The sequence below is a fragment of the Drosophila biarmipes genome, chromosome 3L (assembly GCF_025231255.1).
Source record: "Drosophila biarmipes strain raj3 chromosome 3L, RU_DBia_V1.1, whole genome shotgun sequence".
NCBI classification, from domain to species: Eukaryota; Metazoa; Arthropoda; class Insecta; order Diptera; family Drosophilidae; genus Drosophila; species Drosophila biarmipes.
The window spans coordinates 5,608,476-5,627,116 of record NC_066613.1 but is presented as its reverse complement, the minus strand read 5'-3'; the positions used below and the strand labels follow the sequence as shown (position 1 = coordinate 5,627,116).

The 18,641-nt window shown below is 43.2% G+C and overlaps 2 protein-coding genes across 8 annotated transcripts in view; both read right to left on the bottom strand.

Annotated features, from left to right (window-relative positions):
- Positions 1–793: 793 nt before the first annotated feature.
- Positions 794–9,009, bottom strand: LOC108030896 (mucolipin-3). Of its 2 annotated transcripts, none has more exons than XM_050885941.1 (3): positions 8,392–9,009; positions 6,841–7,691; positions 794–2,319 (listed from the first exon to the last, which is right to left on the bottom strand). In XM_050885941.1, the coding sequence occupies exons 1-3, from the start codon at positions 8,758–8,760 to the stop codon at positions 1,581–1,583; spliced, it is 1,959 nt and encodes a 652-aa protein (XP_050741898.1). In that variant the 5' UTR covers positions 8,761–9,009; the 3' UTR covers positions 794–1,580. The 2 variants fall into 2 exon arrangements, with proteins under 2 accessions (XP_050741898.1, XP_016959560.1); XM_017104071.3 differs by lacking the exon at positions 794–2,319 and adding an exon at positions 5,139–6,664.
- A 1,690-nt stretch (positions 9,010–10,699) lies between these two features.
- Positions 10,700–18,641, bottom strand: part of LOC108030818 (receptor-type guanylate cyclase Gyc76C) — a 40,187-nt gene continuing 32,245 nt past the window's right edge. For 5 of the 6 annotated variants that reach the window (XM_017103926.3, XM_050885980.1, XM_017103925.3 and 2 more), the window contains 15 exons: positions 18,124–18,349; positions 17,599–17,796; positions 17,410–17,475; positions 16,581–16,793; positions 16,358–16,512; positions 16,080–16,302; positions 15,852–16,023; positions 15,625–15,785; positions 15,212–15,502; positions 14,825–15,157; positions 14,305–14,470; positions 13,933–14,239; positions 13,632–13,860; positions 13,388–13,552; positions 10,700–13,304 (listed from right to left, as the gene is read on the bottom strand). In XM_017103926.3, coding sequence (XP_016959415.1) covers positions 11,607–13,304; positions 13,388–13,552; positions 13,632–13,860; positions 13,933–14,239; positions 14,305–14,470; positions 14,825–15,157; positions 15,212–15,502; positions 15,625–15,785; positions 15,852–16,023; positions 16,080–16,302; positions 16,358–16,512; positions 16,581–16,793; positions 17,410–17,475; positions 17,599–17,796; positions 18,124–18,291 — 4,545 coding nt within the window. In that variant the 5' untranslated portion in view covers positions 18,292–18,349 and the 3' untranslated portion in view covers positions 10,700–11,606. Of the gene's footprint in view, positions 13,305–13,387; positions 13,553–13,631; positions 13,861–13,932; positions 14,240–14,304; positions 14,471–14,824; positions 15,158–15,211; positions 15,503–15,620; positions 15,786–15,851; positions 16,024–16,079; positions 16,303–16,357; positions 16,513–16,580; positions 16,794–17,409; positions 17,476–17,598; positions 17,797–18,123; positions 18,350–18,641 lie in introns of those variants that run through there. The other variant, XM_017103930.3, reaches the window with a different exon arrangement.

Below are 18,641 nucleotides of genomic sequence, written 5' to 3'. Positions count from 1 at the left end.
ATATATTAGTATATTAATATATATATTAGTCTGCGATGCATCCTTTAAAAAGTTAAACATAAATACCATACTCATAAAAGCGCAAAAAATGTACAGTAAGCTTTTTGAAACAAAAAAAATGTCGTTACGTGACATGTCGAACGTGACACAATTTCCGTTGCGTACGAAATCGAAATTTCAACAATTCAAATCGAAATTTCCATATCAGCCATGCAACACCCATTTTCAAACTGCCCCCTTGTCTGATTTAAAATTGTAGGATCAAAAATTTAAATTATAGTTTTATGTACAAAAACTAATTTCATGGCATGAAATCCGTAAAGAAAAGTCATAAATAATTAAGGTAGACCACAATATTGGGGCAACTCCAATCATTGTCTTAAAAAAAACATATTTAATCAAAACAAGAGGGAACACTATAGTCGAGTGCCTCGACTATCAGATACCCGTTCCTCAACTTTAGAGGCAAAAGAGAAAAGTTTATATATTTAAGCAGCTGTGACATTGTAAAAAGCCACCTACCCGCTTTTTGGGGGCGGCAGACGGACCTTAGTGTTTTGGCCGTTTGTGGGCGTTGGAGTGGGCGTGGCAAACGTTAACCGAAAACACTTCCTCCTATCTGTTACATACTTTCTGATCTCGTATACCTTTTTACTTTCGAGTAAGGGGTACAAAAACTTTGCAAGGTACTGAGAAATTACATTTTTCCAAGATATTTAAATTTGGCCCAAAAAATGTGAATAATAATGTTGCATAATAACATGTTTTACAATTCAATAAATAATAATAGAGATTATAGTTGTGTAAACAGTTTATTGGTTTCGTAGTTTTTGGTTATTTATACAATTTTTCCTTGTACACATAAAATAATTATATCTAATGTATTCTTAACTAAGGCTCCTGTCAAAATAACACAAGTCGACCAAAATTTGTTTTTCCATTATGAAAAACCAAAAACTTTCTAAAATTACTTTTCTCTTAGACTGCTGGTTGTTTTATTTTCATCGACCAGTGTAATTTTGTACATTTATTTTCTGTGACTTTTAAATTGGTACGTAAACTCGTTTCAGATGCATTTGTTCTCATGGAAGATCTTGATCATACCCATGTCGATATTCCTAACAAAAATAGCTCCCTTATAATTTCTATTGTTCTCTGATTCTCGCTCTGCCTTATATCACACACTTAATATCTTTTGTTGCAAATGCAAATTGCATTCTTAGTGTGAGAGCCCCTTAGCAATTGACTTTTGCAGAAGTGACAAGTATTTGTAAACTAATATGATTTTGTAGTTTTGATCTGTACAATTATTGACTTCATTAGTTAAGGAGATGGGTTTAAGTCAAGAATTGAATTCAAAACAAATCTTCGAAAGTGAAAATCAGAACATTCCTAACTTTTGTAAAAATAGCAGCTGCTTTTGGAATTTCTCATGGGTACGCACGTTATGGTTACGTTATGGTTAATCTTATCTTGGTTGAAGTGCTTTGGCAAACTAACAAACTAATAAAAAAAGCTAACAACAAGTTCAACTACACACATAAAGCTGACAAAAAACAAAACAGAACGAAGACACCCAGTTACTTCATAATACTAGAAAGGCTGGTGTAACCACTGTTGGCCTGAACGGGCTCCTGCTGACGTCCGCAACGTCCGCAGCAGCAAATGCTCTTTACCACATCCAGGAAACTCGTCTGGTCAAAGTCGTCCAGATCGGTCATAAAGACACCGGAACTGATGTCCTCGGCTGTGCGGGTTCCAACAAATGCCTTGAGATCGGTGGTGGGAAAACCATCTTTGTAATACGCTTTAATCGTATCGTAGGCATCCATGATGACGGCAATGAATAGCGACAGGACTACATAAATGTACAAGGATATGAACGAGTACAAGTAGATCTGGCAGAACCACCACAGCCAGGTGGCCTTGCTCGAAAGCGTGGCGAAAGTGGCGAACATATCATCTCCGTTGATCAGCGCAAACAAACACTCCGATGTTGTAGCCAGCGATCGGAACTTCATGTGGTAGGGTCCCAGAATCAACCAGCCGCAAAAAACAAATCCCGCGTAGATCAACAAGGCGGCGATGAGGAAGCGTAAAATCTTTGGCGCCGCCTTCTTCAGCGTCAGTATCACAACGTTGTAGGTTTTGAAGAAGCCAAGGTATCGCAGCACGCCAAACCATACCAGCAGGTTGCCGATTCCCAGGAAAAGCGAACATGTATCCCATTGATCCACCACCAAGTACCTTCCCTCGATTTGCTCTTTTAAAGCTGATCCGATGATCAAAAGGACGTCATTAAAGATTATCATGATGTACCTGTGATATGTAATATATAATATGTATTATAGACTAGATTTTTTACAGTTGGTTTTCGGTTTACACCAATTATTATGAATTATTTGCGATACGCTCTTGTTTTAGCAAACAATTTAAGTAAGTCCAATGTCGAGATAACAATAAAAATTACTTAAAACATAAAGATAAAAACTCACCAAAAGTTAACAAACTCCAGGCGGCCATCGAAACTCAGCTCCTTGCCAAAATGCGATCGGAAAAAGTTGACAGTCGTACACCTCAGGAGGTAAGCTCTCCACAATGCTCTTGTGCATAGAGCAAACGATAATGCGCAGGTCAGAAGTACGAATATATTGAGTACGCTCCGCAGCATGGAATCAAAATTGGCCTCCGATATAAAGTCAGTGGCCCCATGGCACTTTAGTCGCGTCGCCTCCGCATCCAGTGAGAGCAGCATCTGCCCGTCGTGGTCTCGATTGTTAAACATTATGGAAATGTCAAAACGAAAGCAATCGGGAGCAGACAGCGGGCCACCGTTGGCCTTAAAATTCACCGTTTTTATCTTAAATGTCAGCTGTGCGGAGACGAGTGATGCGAAATTGACCTTCACGTCGCGCTGTTTGAGGTAGTTTTCTACCCCAATGGCTGTCACGTTCGGCGGTAGGCTCTCGCACACCTCATCGATATGGGGATCGAATATGTAGGACTCGTTGAATCCGAAAATGGTGCCTTCTCTGTAATTCTGAAGGCACAACTTTAGCGGCGGCATGGTGTTGTTGGGCGTGGGGTAGTCGTAAGGTCCAATCGATCGGCTTACATTGGCATAGCCATCGACGGCATACTGTACAGTGGCGAAAAACTCTGATTTTAGGTATAGCGCAAAGGGACCAACCGCAGGCGGATAACTCTCCACTTCCCGGGAAGAGTCCCAGCCCCGCAGGAAGAGATGCGAGAAGGCAAATCGGTTATCACCCGTGTAGTTGATGTGGTTATACCGCGAGTGGGCATTTTTTAGCTTTTCTATTCATCTATCACAAGACAAGCGGATTTCTTCTTACTTTTTACTATTTATTTGTATAGCCTTACAGGAGGATATGCTTTCAGTCAGACGTTTGCAACGTACCTCGTAAAGTACACATACTCGTATATAATTTTTATCAGCATAACTACATGAGATGATCTAGCCATGACGGCCTGTCCGTCCGTCTGTCAGTCCTATGCAAACTAGGCTCTCAGTTCCAAAGCTATCGAGCTGAAACTTTCCCAAAAGTCTTCTTTCTTTTGCAGGTAGTATATAAGTCGGAACCAGTCGGATCGGACAACTATATCTTATAGCTCCCATAGGAATTAGTGCCCAATTTCGATTTTAATTTTATCAAAGTCATATAGCTGCCATAGGACCTATCGGAAAATTGGTGGGAAAATAATAAAACAAATTAAAGCTTTGGTGTTTTTGTCATATTATCTTATAATATTGGGAATATCATTTTTTATATTTTTAAGAATTTCGAATTCGATTTATTAAAAATCGAACTACTCTAACATATAGATTTAAAAAAAAATGATCTGAAAAAAAGAAAGCAACAATCCCTAAAAACTTGGCATGGTGTTACTAAAGTTGATTATTTGTTATAACTGCAAGGGTATACTTCTTTTCTTGTTGTCATATAATCTTATACTATGGGAATATAATTTTTGTACTTTTAAGAATTTCGAATTAAATTTAATTTAAATAGTAGTAAACTAGTAAAATTACATGACTTACGAAAGTAACTTCTTTGTTCTCTTAGATTTAACAGAATTGAGGTAACAATTTTAGATGTGGGTGGAAAAACGACAGACGAATTTGTGCTATGTTGGCTTGATCTTAACTATTGATTTTAACTATATGTTAAAGATGTCCGATGCTTACAGTTCCTTGAATAACAAAAATATCCTACACAGATAACATTTTAAGTGAGACTAGTTTTCGCTAGGAACGGCACACTAACCTTACTATCTCCACATCCCGATAGTACTAAAAAAGAATTTACATATTATATATTATATATATTAGTATATTAATATATATATTAGTCTGCGATGCATCCTTTAAAAAGTTAAACATAAATACCATACTCATAAAAGCGCAAAAAATGTACAGTAAGCTTTTTGAAACAAAAAAAATGTCGTTACGTGACATGTCGAACGTGACACAATTTCCGTTGCGTACGAAATCGAAATTTCAACAATTCAAATCGAAATTTCCATATCAGCCATGCAACACCCATTTTCAAACTGCCCCCTTGTCTGATTTAAAATTGTAGGATCAAAAATTTAAATTATAGTTTTATGTACAAAAACTAATTTCATGGCATGAAATCCGTAAAGAAAAGTCATAAATAATTAAGGTAGACCACAATATTGGGGCAACTCCAATCATTGTCTTAAAAAAAACATATTTAATCAAAACAAGAGGGAACACTATAGTCGAGTGCCTCGACTATCAGATACCCGTTCCTCAACTTTAGAGGCAAAAGAGAAAAGTTTATATATTTAAGCAGCTGTGACATTGTAAAAAGCCACCTACCCGCTTTTTGGGGGCGGCAGACGGACCTTAGTGTTTTGGCCGTTTGTGGGCGTTGGAGTGGGCGTGGCAAACGTTAACCGAAAACACTTCCTCCTATCTGTTACATACTTTCTGATCTCGTATACCTTTTTACTTTCGAGTAAGGGGTACAAAAACTTTGCAAGGTACTGAGAAATTACATTTTTCCAAGATATTTAAATTTGGCCCAAAAAATGTGAATAATAATGTTGCATAATAACATGTTTTACAATTCAATAAATAATAATAGAGATTATAGTTGTGTAAACAGTTTATTGGTTTCGTAGTTTTTGGTTATTTATACAATTTTTCCTTGTACACATAAAATAATTATATCTAATGTATTCTTAACTAAGGCTCCTGTCAAAATAACACAAGTCGACCAAAATTTGTTTTTCCATTATGAAAAACCAAAAACTTTCTAAAATTACTTTTCTCTTAGACTGCTGGTTGTTTTATTTTCATCGACCAGTGTAATTTTGTACATTTATTTTCTGTGACTTTTAAATTGGTACGTAAACTCGTTTCAGATGCATTTGTTCTCATGGAAGATCTTGATCATACCCATGTCGATATTCCTAACAAAAATAGCTCCCTTATAATTTCTATTGTTCTCTGATTCTCGCTCTGCCTTATATCACACACTTAATATCTTTTGTTGCAAATGCAAATTGCATTCTTAGTGTGAGAGCCCCTTAGCAATTGACTTTTGCAGAAGTGACAAGTATTTGTAAACTAATATGATTTTGTAGTTTTGATCTGTACAATTATTGACTTCATTAGTTAAGGAGATGGGTTTAAGTCAAGAATTGAATTCAAAACAAATCTTCGAAAGTGAAAATCAGAACATTCCTAACTTTTGTAAAAATAGCAGCTGCTTTTGGAATTTCTCATGGGTACGCACGTTATGGTTACGTTATGGTTAATCTTATCTTGGTTGAAGTGCTTTGGCAAACTAACAAACTAATAAAAAAAGCTAACAACAAGTTCAACTACACACATAAAGCTGACAAAAAACAAAACAGAACGAAGACACCCAGTTACTTCATAATACTAGAAAGGCTGGTGTAACCACTGTTGGCCTGAACGGGCTCCTGCTGACGTCCGCAACGTCCGCAGCAGCAAATGCTCTTTACCACATCCAGGAAACTCGTCTGGTCAAAGTCGTCCAGATCGGTCATAAAGACACCGGAACTGATGTCCTCGGCTGTGCGGGTTCCAACAAATGCCTTGAGATCGGTGGTGGGAAAACCATCTTTGTAATACGCTTTAATCGTATCGTAGGCATCCATGATGACGGCAATGAATAGCGACAGGACTACATAAATGTACAAGGATATGAACGAGTACAAGTAGATCTGGCAGAACCACCACAGCCAGGTGGCCTTGCTCGAAAGCGTGGCGAAAGTGGCGAACATATCATCTCCGTTGATCAGCGCAAACAAACACTCCGATGTTGTAGCCAGCGATCGGAACTTCATGTGGTAGGGTCCCAGAATCAACCAGCCGCAAAAAACAAATCCCGCGTAGATCAACAAGGCGGCGATGAGGAAGCGTAAAATCTTTGGCGCCGCCTTCTTCAGCGTCAGTATCACAACGTTGTAGGTTTTGAAGAAGCCAAGGTATCGCAGCACGCCAAACCATACCAGCAGGTTGCCGATTCCCAGGAAAAGCGAACATGTATCCCATTGATCCACCACCAAGTACCTTCCCTCGATTTGCTCTTTTAAAGCTGATCCGATGATCAAAAGGACGTCATTAAAGATTATCATGATGTACCTGTGATATGTAATATATAATATGTATTATAGACTAGATTTTTTACAGTTGGTTTTCGGTTTACACCAATTATTATGAATTATTTGCGATACGCTCTTGTTTTAGCAAACAATTTAAGTAAGGCCAATGTCGAGATAACAATAAAAATTACTTAAAACATAAAGATAAAAACTCACCAAAAGTTAACAAACTCCAGGCGGCCATCGAAACTCAGCTCCTTGCCAAAATGCGATCGGAAAAAGTTGACAGTCGTACACCTCAGGAGGTAAGCTCTCCACAATGCTCTTGTGCATAGAGCAAACGATAATGCGCAGGTCAGAAGTACGAATATATTGAGTACGCTCCGCAGCATGGAATCAAAATTGGCCTCCGATATAAAGTCAGTGGCCCCATGGCACTTTAGTCGCGTCGCCTCCGCATCCAGTGAGAGCAGCATCTGCCCGTCGTGGTCTCGATTGTTAAACATTATGGAAATGTCAAAACGAAAGCAATCGGGAGCAGACAGCGGGCCACCGTTGGCCTTAAAATTCACCGTTTTTATCTTAAATGTCAGCTGTGCGGAGACGAGTGATGCGAAATTGACCTTCACGTCGCGCTGTTTGAGGTAGTTTTCTACCCCAATGGCTGTCACGTTCGGCGGTAGGCTCTCGCACACCTCATCGATATGGGGATCGAATATGTAGGACTCGTTGAATCCGAAAATGGTGCCTTCTCTGTAATTCTGAAGGCACAACTTTAGCGGCGGCATGGTGTTGTTGGGCGTGGGGTAGTCGTAAGGTCCAATCGATCGGCTTACATTGGCATAGCCATCGACGGCATACTGTACAGTGGCGAAAAACTCTGATTTTAGGTATAGCGCAAAGGGACCAACCGCAGGCGGATAACTCTCCACTTCCCGGGAAGAGTCCCAGCCCCGCAGGAAGAGATGCGAGAAGGCAAATCGGTTATCACCCGTGTAGTTGATGTGGTTATACCGCGAGTGGGCAAAAAGGCACAGTTGCATCGTCACCAAAAATATTTTTACAATCTGAAAATGTAAGGAGGCAAAGGTATATATTTTCATAAATTCATTAAACGTAGTTTAGAATACAAATTGCTTAGTTCTTATCTGCTTCTGCCGCAAACGTTAAACGCTTATATAGTCGGCTGTTCAATAATTTAGAAATCTTATCTATAAATAAATGCCAAATTATGCTAGGGCATGCGTCATTGGGTATCTGCAGCGAAATCTGTTTTAGACCAATCAAGGGTGAAAGTGGAAACTTCTACCCATTGCGCCTTAGTCATTTAAAAAATTCACATCGAACCTCGCACTCAAAAAACCCCCTATAATAGAACATTTATCTCAAATTGAACAAGTTTTAAAACTTGTACGAGTGCGCCTACACGCCTTTTCTGGTCATAAAATACGTAAAATTTCCTTCGCTTTATTACATATTGTTCTAACTATAGTAGAACCTCCAAGATAAGGCATCGATAAGAACGGAGGGGGCTTAACAATGCAAGCAAGTGTGCTGACTATACCTACTTTACATTCTCAAAACTAGGCAAACAACAAAGCTTGCAGAAGGCTGATTAAAAGCGTTTGTAAGTTAAGTTAAATGCCTAAATAAGTGGTTCGGATGTGTCACCCTAGTTCCGCCCCCAAGCCCCGCGTATCACGCGACATTAATTATATGGCTTTATATCCAGATGTGAATCGCCGGGTAAACCGGATGTGAACTCACTTGCACAACGAACTTGTAGGGAAACTTTCGCTTGGCCTGCCACTTCTCGATGGGATTCATGAAGAAGAACTGCAGCTTGCGCCGCATTCTCTCTTCTTGGTACGATGCGGCCGAGGATCCGGGGAACTCCGGCTGCTCCTCACGTCCATCCACAGAGGGCGGAGCAGAGCCACTGCCTCCAGACACGGGCATAGGCACCACCGGTGCCACCGGAGTGGACTGCATCTGCACCTGGCGACGCAGGATCCTGGTGTTCACATACTCCTCCTCGCTCTCCGGAGACTGTTGCTGCTGCTGGGCAGCCTCGTAGCTGTCCGTACGGCGCTTCACGGCCGGAGCTGCCGGGGCTCCGGAGCCGAAGCTCTGCATCTCGATGTGCTCCTCCTTCGTCGCGAGGTCAAATCACCTGCGTTGTTGCTCTCCGTGCTATCTTTCCTTTGCCCGTCCAGTCGACATGCAAAAGAAGAATCTGCACAGGCCAACAAGCAATCGGAGGAGGGGAGGTATGTATACAATTGTTTGGTAATTAAGGCGCGACTCTTGCCAGCGAAATTAAATTAAATACTGGCCAAAAGACCAAGAGAATTGCTTTGTTTTCAATAGAGCTGGGACACTAATCGATGTGAATTCGATACCACCAATGTTTATAAAATTGTTCCAACATCGATATTTTCTGCAAACATCGATTACTTTCACTGCCAAGGGCCTGTTCACACTACGAGCCTCTGTTCAAAAGTCACGACAACCGCTTTTTCTTACCCTGTTAACACTTGAGAGTCACAAAAAGTGCCAAATTGCCCATTCATAAGGTCATTTCTTACATGCCCTTATAGTTATAGAGGTCCTACTCTCAACCTATCATAAGATTGAGTTGAGGCAAATAGAGACAACGAAAAATTAGTTTTCACAAAATATCGTGGAGCGCATAAGCTCCAAAATGTATTACTCATACGCACTGTTACCTTTGATAAAATACTTGATTTTAATTTCGCTGGTGTGATACGTGGAAGCCATTTCATACTTAGTTTCTGGAATACCCCTAGCTTAGCTGATAATTCTTTATGAAATACTTTAATTATTTAATTATTACTTAATATTCGTTCATTTCAGAACCATTGAGTCGTCAATGTGTCGTGCTTGCTTGGGGAACTCCGAAAATATGGTCAATATTGTGTGCGGGTTCATTGCAGAAATGATTTTTAAGTGCACCGACCGTAAAGTTGAAAATGCCGGTGTATTCCCCAAAACTGTTTGCGCAACCAGTGTGGAGGATGCGAAATACGCATTCTAGATTATTGAAACATGCGAGAGAAGCTAGAAGAGGAACTCGAAAATGAAGAAAGACAATCGAAGAAGGCGAATCAAAGGGAGTCAAAGTCCCAGGAAATAACTGCGGATCAGATCAGAGCGATTCTTATGATGCGCTCGAGGGGAGTTAAGATGAATGAATCTGATGAATTCGGCGGAGATGATTGTGACAAGTGTTTGAAGACCTATTCTATTAAATAAAAACCTATTCTATTAAATCACTTTCGAGTCCACAAGGAAAGGGAAACAATTAGTTGCTTTCACAGCTCAAAAACGTTTAAGTGTGCACTTCCCATACATATATTGCTGCCCAATACTCAATTCTTCAGGTTTATTTGCGAGATCACGCTGGAAAACGACAGTTAAAGTGTTCCCAGTGTTCGAGGATCGTCAATTTCCAAAGCACTTCTAAGTGGCACATGCTGACACACACTGGAAACGGTCGTTTAAGTGTTCCCATCGCCCAAAGGGCTATGCCCGTAATTCCCTTATACAGGTTCACTTTCGAACCTACACAAACGAAAAACCATTCAAGTGTACTCAGTGCTTTATCCCGGAAATCTACCTTGCACATGCGATCCCACACAGCAGAAGGACCATTCGAGTGTTCCCAATGCTTGAAATCGTTCAGGCAAAAATCCAAGCCGACAAAAATAACATTTAATCGCAATGCTTAAAGACATATTAAATGAATTCTTATCTAAACCAACAATTGCTAACGCATCCAGGAAATGGCTATTCAAATGATTATTATGATTGATTACTTGATGAGCTTTCGAACAGAAAATCATCTTCAGCGGCGCATGTCATTGCACACGGGAGAATAGCTGTTCGGCCGTTTGAGTACTTTCATGTTGTTAGGGACGATTTCAGAATAAAGTTTCTTGTAAATATTATATACAATCGGGCAGGAAAAAGTAGAGAACATGGGCTGTTTGAAACTCTCGGAAGTCCTTGCCCCCAAAACGCCCCTGTTTTCACCACGAGAATCCAAGAGCTCTTAATAGTTTCATGTTTGTATTTATATATGGCAAATTTAACAAATTTTCTTTTAAAAATATACATACATACATACAGCTAAAACACCACGAATCGGGCGCCTTTCTCGCACTGCTTTGCTCACAATTCCATTATTCAATTAATTAAAAGTATTCATTTAGTTGTAGAGACTTAAACATTACGTACAATCACACGCACTTAACTACGTACTAGCAAAACACATTGATACATTACATTTTCCACTCTCTTATTGTTTTTCGGACATATAAATTAACTAGTTTCTCTTTAAGCATAATTTGTTTGCTGCAGCGCACGTGGTATATGTAGAAAGCAAAAATTTCGATTACATTTACATAAAATATTTCTTTTTGATTCTCATCGTCGTATAAATATGTGTGTGGTCGCGTGTGTGTTACATTTACAAACGTACATTAAGGTGTGTATTTTATGTAAAACAATAACTAGTCTGAAGACCTTGTGACTAGACGGTTTTTTCGGCTTCTCTAAAATGTATGTATGTAGAGTAATCAAATATATGCTACGTATGTATGATTTTCGCTGCAGCTTCTGCTCGCTTCTACTTGGGGATCGCAGGACTCAAGTCCAAGTCGAATTAAAATAGTTCAGAATCCCAAGGGACATTCGCAGTTCTGAAATGCCAGGGCGATCAAGGGTTTAAGAACAGGCTGGCATATGTTTATAGGTGAAGGACCTCCAACACAGACACACAAATCGTTCGATCAATACCAACTACAATACATAAAACAAAGAAATAAGCCAAAAGACGATCGTTTCCTGCTCGACACGGTTCCTGAGTAACTTTTCCACCTCTCTCATTCGGCTCATCCAGCTCATCCTGGTCATTCTGCTCCTCCTTTCTTAGTTTCTACTCTGCCTCCTCGATATCCCTACACTATACTTTCACGATCCCGGGCTGCTGCTGACGCCGCCATGTCCGTGAATCCAGTTCGTGCTCCATGCACGTCTCTGGGCAGAATTCGCCTAGCCTCGCCGCGCACGCCGTTTCCCTTGAAGATGTTGGACATCCAGTTGGTCAGTTTGCTCCCACCAACCGGCCTGGCTCTATGCTGGTTGGGGGAGTTGCCGAGGAAGTCCAGACCTCCGGGCTGGCGGTTATCTATATCGGCGGCATAGCTCACGCTGTTTCCGCCGTGGCCACCGGGTCCGTCCATGTGCTCCAGCGAATGCCATCGTTTGTTGTGCGCCAGCATCTCCTCCGGCGGAACCGATAGCGATGCCTGACGTTGCAGCAGGGGCGACTCAAGATCATCCTCGATGTTCACTCCGCCGTTGCAGTTGTTGTTTATATGCTTGCCACAGTTGCTGCCACCTCCGCCCCCACCTCCTCCTGTAGGAACAATGCTGATCTGGGCATTGGGGAAACTACCTGAATAGCGGAGCGCGGGCAGCTGTCCGTTGTCGTGGCGCATCAGCAAGCCCAGCTCATCGTCGTAGCCATCAGTGGCATCTACCGGATTGGCGGACATCTCTTCCTCCAGATCCAGATGACCTGACTCCACCTCGCCGTTGGGGTTCCCACTGATCAGGGAGACACCGGTGTCCAACGATCGCGAATTGTTCTTGGACAACTTGGAGGGCGGCAGCTTTACCCTGTCGTGCCGTTTGCGCAATTGCTGCATGGGCATGGGGTCCAGGGAGCGAGACTCCCGCAGCAGCATGTCCGCGGAGTCGTCCTCGATATCTCCCAGTTGGGGCAACTGGGCAGCACTGATAATTCTGTGGGGCCGCACCATGGCCAACGGCTTGTGCAGCGCATTGGGCTGGCGCACTAGTCCAGATCCCGATCCTGACACCCCTCCCGATCCCCCATCCATATCACAGTTCGTTTCGTTTGTTTCGGAATGATTCAGCGTGCTGAGCGAGTCCTGTGCGGATTCGAGGAGAGCGCCGCCAACAAGAAGCGGGGCGCCCAGACCATTGATAGAGGGTCGCTCCCGATCCCGGTCCCGCTTGGTGACCATGCGCGGTGAATCCCTCACGGATCCCTGAAGACTGTACGTGGACTCGCCGTCCACCGGCCTGGGTACGGTGCTCTGTCGCCTTGATCCGGTGCCGCAGTAGTGCATGGCTTGGATGCTCGGTTGCCGGGAGTCGGGATTCAGTTTAGGGCTCTTTCGCGGTCGACTGAAGAGCGGCGGCGGCATGTCCATCATGTCCACCAGCTTCTTTTGTATCGCATTCTCGTTGGCTCCGGTGAGCCACCAGGTTACCACCTCCCCCTTGCCCTTCATATTGACTAAGCCACGTTTCTCGGTTATGTAGCCACCACCCAGTTTGTCCAGCGCCAGCTTGCACTTGTTAGAAATGTGAATCTTCAGCGCCTCCCCGTTGCTCTCCATCCGTGATGCTGTGTTGACGGTGTCTCCAAATAGACAGTACCTCGGCATCGTGAGGCCAACCACGCCTGCCACCACCGGACCCGTGTGCATCCCTATGCGCAGCTTCAGCGTTTCATTTGGCCGATGTGCGATGCGATGCTGCTTCACCGCGTGGAGCAGCTCCAGGGCCATCGAAGCTATCTCACCCGCGTGACGATCCCCGTTCTTAATTGGCAGACCCGATACCTAGAATTGCATTTAAGGAATGAGATAACAATCCTTGTTTATTGGCCTTTTTTGTCCTTTGATAAGACCCTTTTTATACTTACCACCATGTACGCATCTCCAATCGTTTCCACCTTGTAAACATCATAGCCGCGTATGATGCGATCGAACACTGTGTAGAGATCATTCAAAAAGTTCACCACTTGCAGCGGTGTGCTTTCTGCCGACATTGCAGTAAAACCAACAATGTCACTAAAATATATGGTGACCTGGAAAGAGTAGGAGTGGTAGTTAGAAGAATTTCCTATGATTTTAAAGCTTTTTTAAGGACTGTGCAATTTGACTTACCAAATCATAGGACACCGGCTCAACGCCCTGGCCCATGGTCAATTTCTCGGCGACGGACTGCGGAAGCATGCGGTGCAGCAGATCCTCCGTCTTTATTTTCTCCTCACACAGGAGACGCGTGCGCTCGGTGACTATGTCCTCCAAGTTGTTGGCATACTTCTCCATCATCTCCATCATTTGGTCCATGATGTTTTTGGTCTTACCACCGCGCATCTTCTTTAAGCGGTTGCTAAACGGAAATACAAAAAGAAAACGTTAATTCTCCTTTAAAGTTAAAACGTTAAAGGTGATAAGCCCTTACCGTATGACACTGAATTCGGGTCGCTCGTCGGGATCTTCGGCCCAGCAGTCCCTGATGCAGGCCAGCACGTAATCCGGACAGGACTCGGCCTCTATTATGGACTCCACCTCCGGGCGAAACGGGTCCTCTCCCTGGAGCGGTAGCTTCTTGACGTAGTCCACGATTTCCTTTGGTTCAAAGTTTATTTGTCCGAACGGACCCTTACGACTAAATATCTCGTACATGATGATGGCGAAGGCGTAGACATCGCCCTTCTGGCTGCCGTGGACGTGATTCCGCAGCAGCTCGGGAGCACGCCAAAGTTGATCTGCAAGTCGAGAATGGTAGATTAACATTTCGAGACTTTCAGAGAAGAGTTTCTCAAAATCTCACTTCGATAATGCTGATGCTCCCCGATGGACTCGTTCTCGGCACACTGGCGCAACTCGTGCAATCCGAAATCCGTCACTTGGAGCATCCAGCGCGAGGTGACCACACAATTCGAGGACTTAAGATTGCCGTGATAGACCAGCTGAGAATTGTGAATGTAGATCATTCCCTGGAAAGAAAGAAATAATTGTGTAAGAGCAAGATATTAATGAAATTCATTTTTAATCAGATCAGATTTGTAAACCGAAAAATCTGTTCTATGATAACATACATACCGTTGCGGTTCGACTTTTAAAAACATTTGTTCTCGTTACGAATCTTGATATAATCAATAACAGTGTTAACAAATATGTTTTATAGTTTCCAAAGAGTAGTAATCACTTGAACCAATAAAATCACATTCAAAATACATTTTGTAGCCATTACCCATTCACATGATTCTTAGCACAACCGATTCTAAAGTTCCTCAAATAATTTATACTAGTTTTCCATTATGTATTGTCTTTCTGATAGCTCCACTCACCTTAATGAGGTCGTGAATGAGTGAGGCAATGAACAGATCATCCAGCTTGATGTCCTCGTTTTCGATGATGTCGTAAAGACTGCCTTTGGCACAGTAATCGGTGACTAGAAGGATGCGTGTTGGCTCCACGCTGGCGCCAATGAAGCTGTTGATGTTGTCGTGGCGCAGTTCGCGCAATAGTCTCATCTCCTTCATGATCTCCCGGGAAATGTCTCGCTTCCGGGGAAACTTTAACTCCTTGATGCGGACCACAGCTCCTCGCAGGCGGCCCGTGGAGGTTACAAACTGGTTGGTCCAGCGGGAACCATAGCTCTGGGCACTCATTATACTGACCTGTGGGTTGGTTAGTTAGTCATTTACAAAACTCGATTATAAATCTCCACCTACCTTGCTGGGCGAGGAGACGATTTCGTTGCCGGAATAGCCCTTAATGTCGTTGGGGTCTATCTTCCAGAGCAATCCCTCAATCTCCAGCTCAATTTTCCACTTTCGATAAATGCTCATGGTGATCACACCGGAGCAGAAGAGAAGCACGCCCAAAACTACGGCAGCCACAGTGGACGTGTAGTGGGTGTCATCCTTCTTGCAGAGCTCGTTGGCAAACCCGCACATCGGTTCGTCGGCGGGCTTTTCACCGCCCGATGGCCAGTCTATGGAGCCATTGATGAGCTTGTACTCCTGCCGTGCACAAGAAACAAACAGAGTTTGATGAGTTGGGATGAAGGGTTTTGGGGCACGCAACATAAGCGGGAACCAATTGAAAGAAAGGCAAACTAAAAAAGAGAAGACGACTCACTCACTGGATGTTCTTCGCCTTGGTGAAAGTACGCTACAGGAACCATGTGATAGTTGCAGGGCATGTTGTTGGAGTTGTTCCACTTGTGGGGCTTGTAGGCCAGGACCGAAAAGTTGCCTTCCGAGTCGCCGTACTGATCGATCTTGATCTTGGATCCAGTGATGCCTTTGGGTAGAAGTGAAAGTATTATAAAGACTATTGTTCGAAGTGCATCGTTCAAGTTCAACCCACTCATGTAAGTACGGTTTTTGATTATGGTATCGATCACTCGAGTTCCGTTGCTGGCCACCTCAAAGATCACGTCGTCAGTCAACACTCGGGTCTCCTCTCGCAGCATTTTGTCCACAGCCCAGGCATACAGCTTTACCGAGTCGTACAGGTAGGCGGCGTAGATCGATATAAACTAAAAAGGGATTCGTTTACTTATGTTCAAGTGCCCTTAGCTATTGGTGTACTTACCTTGCTGAAATTGCTCTCGACAAACAGCGGAGGAATCAGTAAATTGAACGGAGGCTTTGAGCTGTACTTTTGCACTTGCTCAGTAAACTGAAGGTAGTCCTTTGTGGGAGGCGTGGAAGCCACAACGAGCAAACTGCGGGCCATTTGATTGAAGTTTTCCGTGCTGTGGCAAGACGACATTAGAGCTATTTGTTCCACTTTGCGCAAGTACTTTTCTGCCTCCCTGGAAACCAAAGAAATCTCAAAAACATTGTCACTTGATCGTCTGGAGTAGTTACCTCTCGGAATAGACCATCATGTCTACAAAGATCACCATGTACTCGCCACGAGCAAACAGGCCAGCCGTCTCCATAGAGCTCATAAAGTCCACAAGGCTATTGGCCGCCCCCAGGAATACGTAGATCCGCGTGCCGTTCATCGTGCTTTGTACAAGCTGGTAAGGAATATCACCAGTAGATATCAATATAGTGGCGCTCCGCCAAACTTCGAGTAAAACCTCACCTGATACCAGTAGCCAGAGCGGCAGCACTCCAGCATCTGCTCGCAGCATTTGGCACGATTGTCGATAAACACCTGCTTGTGGTTTATAGTCATATTCCGTTTGAGGGCCTGGTTCTTGAGCAGATCTGCCACCGGACCCCACACATCCTCGTACAGAATGGAGAACTTGTTCCACGCATAATATCGCAGAAGGGCAAGCAGCGACTTAACGACCTGAAAAATACGAAGTGTGCAGAGTGCCATGTGAGTTCAGCTTCAAGAAAAATGCAAAAGGATTTAGAGGAATGTGCGGAGCCAGCATACACATCACTGTCTTTTGTTTTCTGCTACAGCCCGGGGGAAAATAATAGGAGACCTATTTAAAGGGCTCAGGGAATATTTAAAGTTAGTCGAAATAAAAATGATATGGATGCTGTCATGTGTTCAGTAAAAGTCCAAGCCACATTTTTGTATGCTTCTCCTTTTAACTTTAAATCCTCTTAAACACCATTATTTACCTTTCATCTTTATACATTTTATAGTTTTATAAAAATAATTAATATAAATATAATTTTCACATAACTTGTGAAAGTAATGCGAATTGGGTACAATTAGTTCTCCTAGCTAACAAACAAGTTGTAATTATATTCTTTTCAAGTACATTTTTCTTCTAAAACGTTAAAGTTTCCCTTGTCCTCGCATTTGCTCTGTCTTTTTAATTTTGTCGTTTGTTGTCACCGGTTTGAGGATAATCCAAGGCTAAATAGCTGTCCCTGTCGAGTCACAAAGCCACCGCAAGAAGGCCGCCCACCCACGACGCGCCCACCTGTTGCCCACCGTGTTTACTCACCTGCGTATCTGGCGGCTCGGTGCGGGCGAAAGTCGGTATGGCGGATGCACGGTACTCTGCGCATTTCTATCGAGGAGGGAGAAAGGGGGGAACCGCCGTGAAATAAGAAATTTAGTTGCATGAAAAATGCGATGCGTGAAATTGTCCGCCGAGATACGGCGCCATAAATCAGGCGCGCAAAATACATACATAGGAAATCATTGGAATGTTTCGACTCTGCGAGACGATGGCCTCCACGTAGCACGGTCCTTCCGGTCCGAAAATGGTAGCGATGCCATCGCATATCATCTCGGTGATGGCTTTGGTGGCCAGTACCGTGTCCCCCTTGGTGTCATTCCAGCGCAGGTCCAGATACACATTGGGCAGCAGGTTGGGATCTTTGTTGACCTGTTTCGGGAAGGAGTAATCAAAATTTTCAATTTCGAGGTACCTATCAGTCTCTTTGGAAAACAAGCAGAGCTCTTGTCGGCCTGAACAACTATCAGATAAAGCTTAAGGAGTTTGTGCGCATAGAACGTTCCTGAGAAATATTTGAATTCACAAAACGTGCATTTAGGAACTGTCTGTATAATGAGTTTCTCTGGGCATGAGTATGGTTACTTTCCAAATGATCCTGAATTTAATTACAATGCTCTGATTAATTCTGTGTGTTGTTTACCAAATACTACTAATATATTGACTGATTTATAGCCGTAGACAATGCAAAGTACTTACCTCATCCAGGGCCATGGTCAGGGCACCGGATATGGCCAGTCCCTGGCGCGTCTTGAGCTCGCCAGTGAGGGCCGTGAGGTAGCCGACTGTGAGGATGGTGCGTTGATTGCTACAGTCGCGCACTGCCACCGACAGCAAGAGTAGTAGATTAAAGGGCCAACGCGTCATGGCCCCTTAGGCCGGGGCCGTTCAGCGCGACGCCTATGGGTCCCAACAGATTCTCACACTGCAATGGAGGAACGGAGATTACGGATCAGAGAAGGGCAGGAGGGAGACCAAAACTAAGTGAGGATGCAATTGAAACTGCCAAGGACCCCTTTGCATAATAAAAATGCATGTTTGACAAAGGCAAACACAAATAGAAAACGGCATTCTGAACGCATTTCAGACACTTGGCTTGATTCAGATGAAAAGCTGCAAGGCTGAGAAGCAGCCAAGAGGACCAACTGGCCAGTGCACAGAGAACAAATAGTACGTTGTCTCAGAGTTCACTGTGTTTTAGATTTAAGCAACGATAA

Coding starts and splice junctions, on each gene's coding strand:
- LOC108030896 (XM_050885941.1), bottom strand. CDS start 8,760: ATGCAGAGCTTCGGCTCCGGAGCCCCGGCAGCTCCGGCCGTGAAGCGC. Junction 7,692..8,391: donor CCTACAAGTTCGTTGTGCAA/GTGAGTTCACAT, acceptor TTACATTTTCAG/ATTGTAAAAATATTTTTGGT. Junction 2,320..6,840: donor CTGGAGTTTGTTAACTTTTG/GTGAGTTTTTAT, acceptor TACATATCACAG/GTACATCATGATAATCTTTA.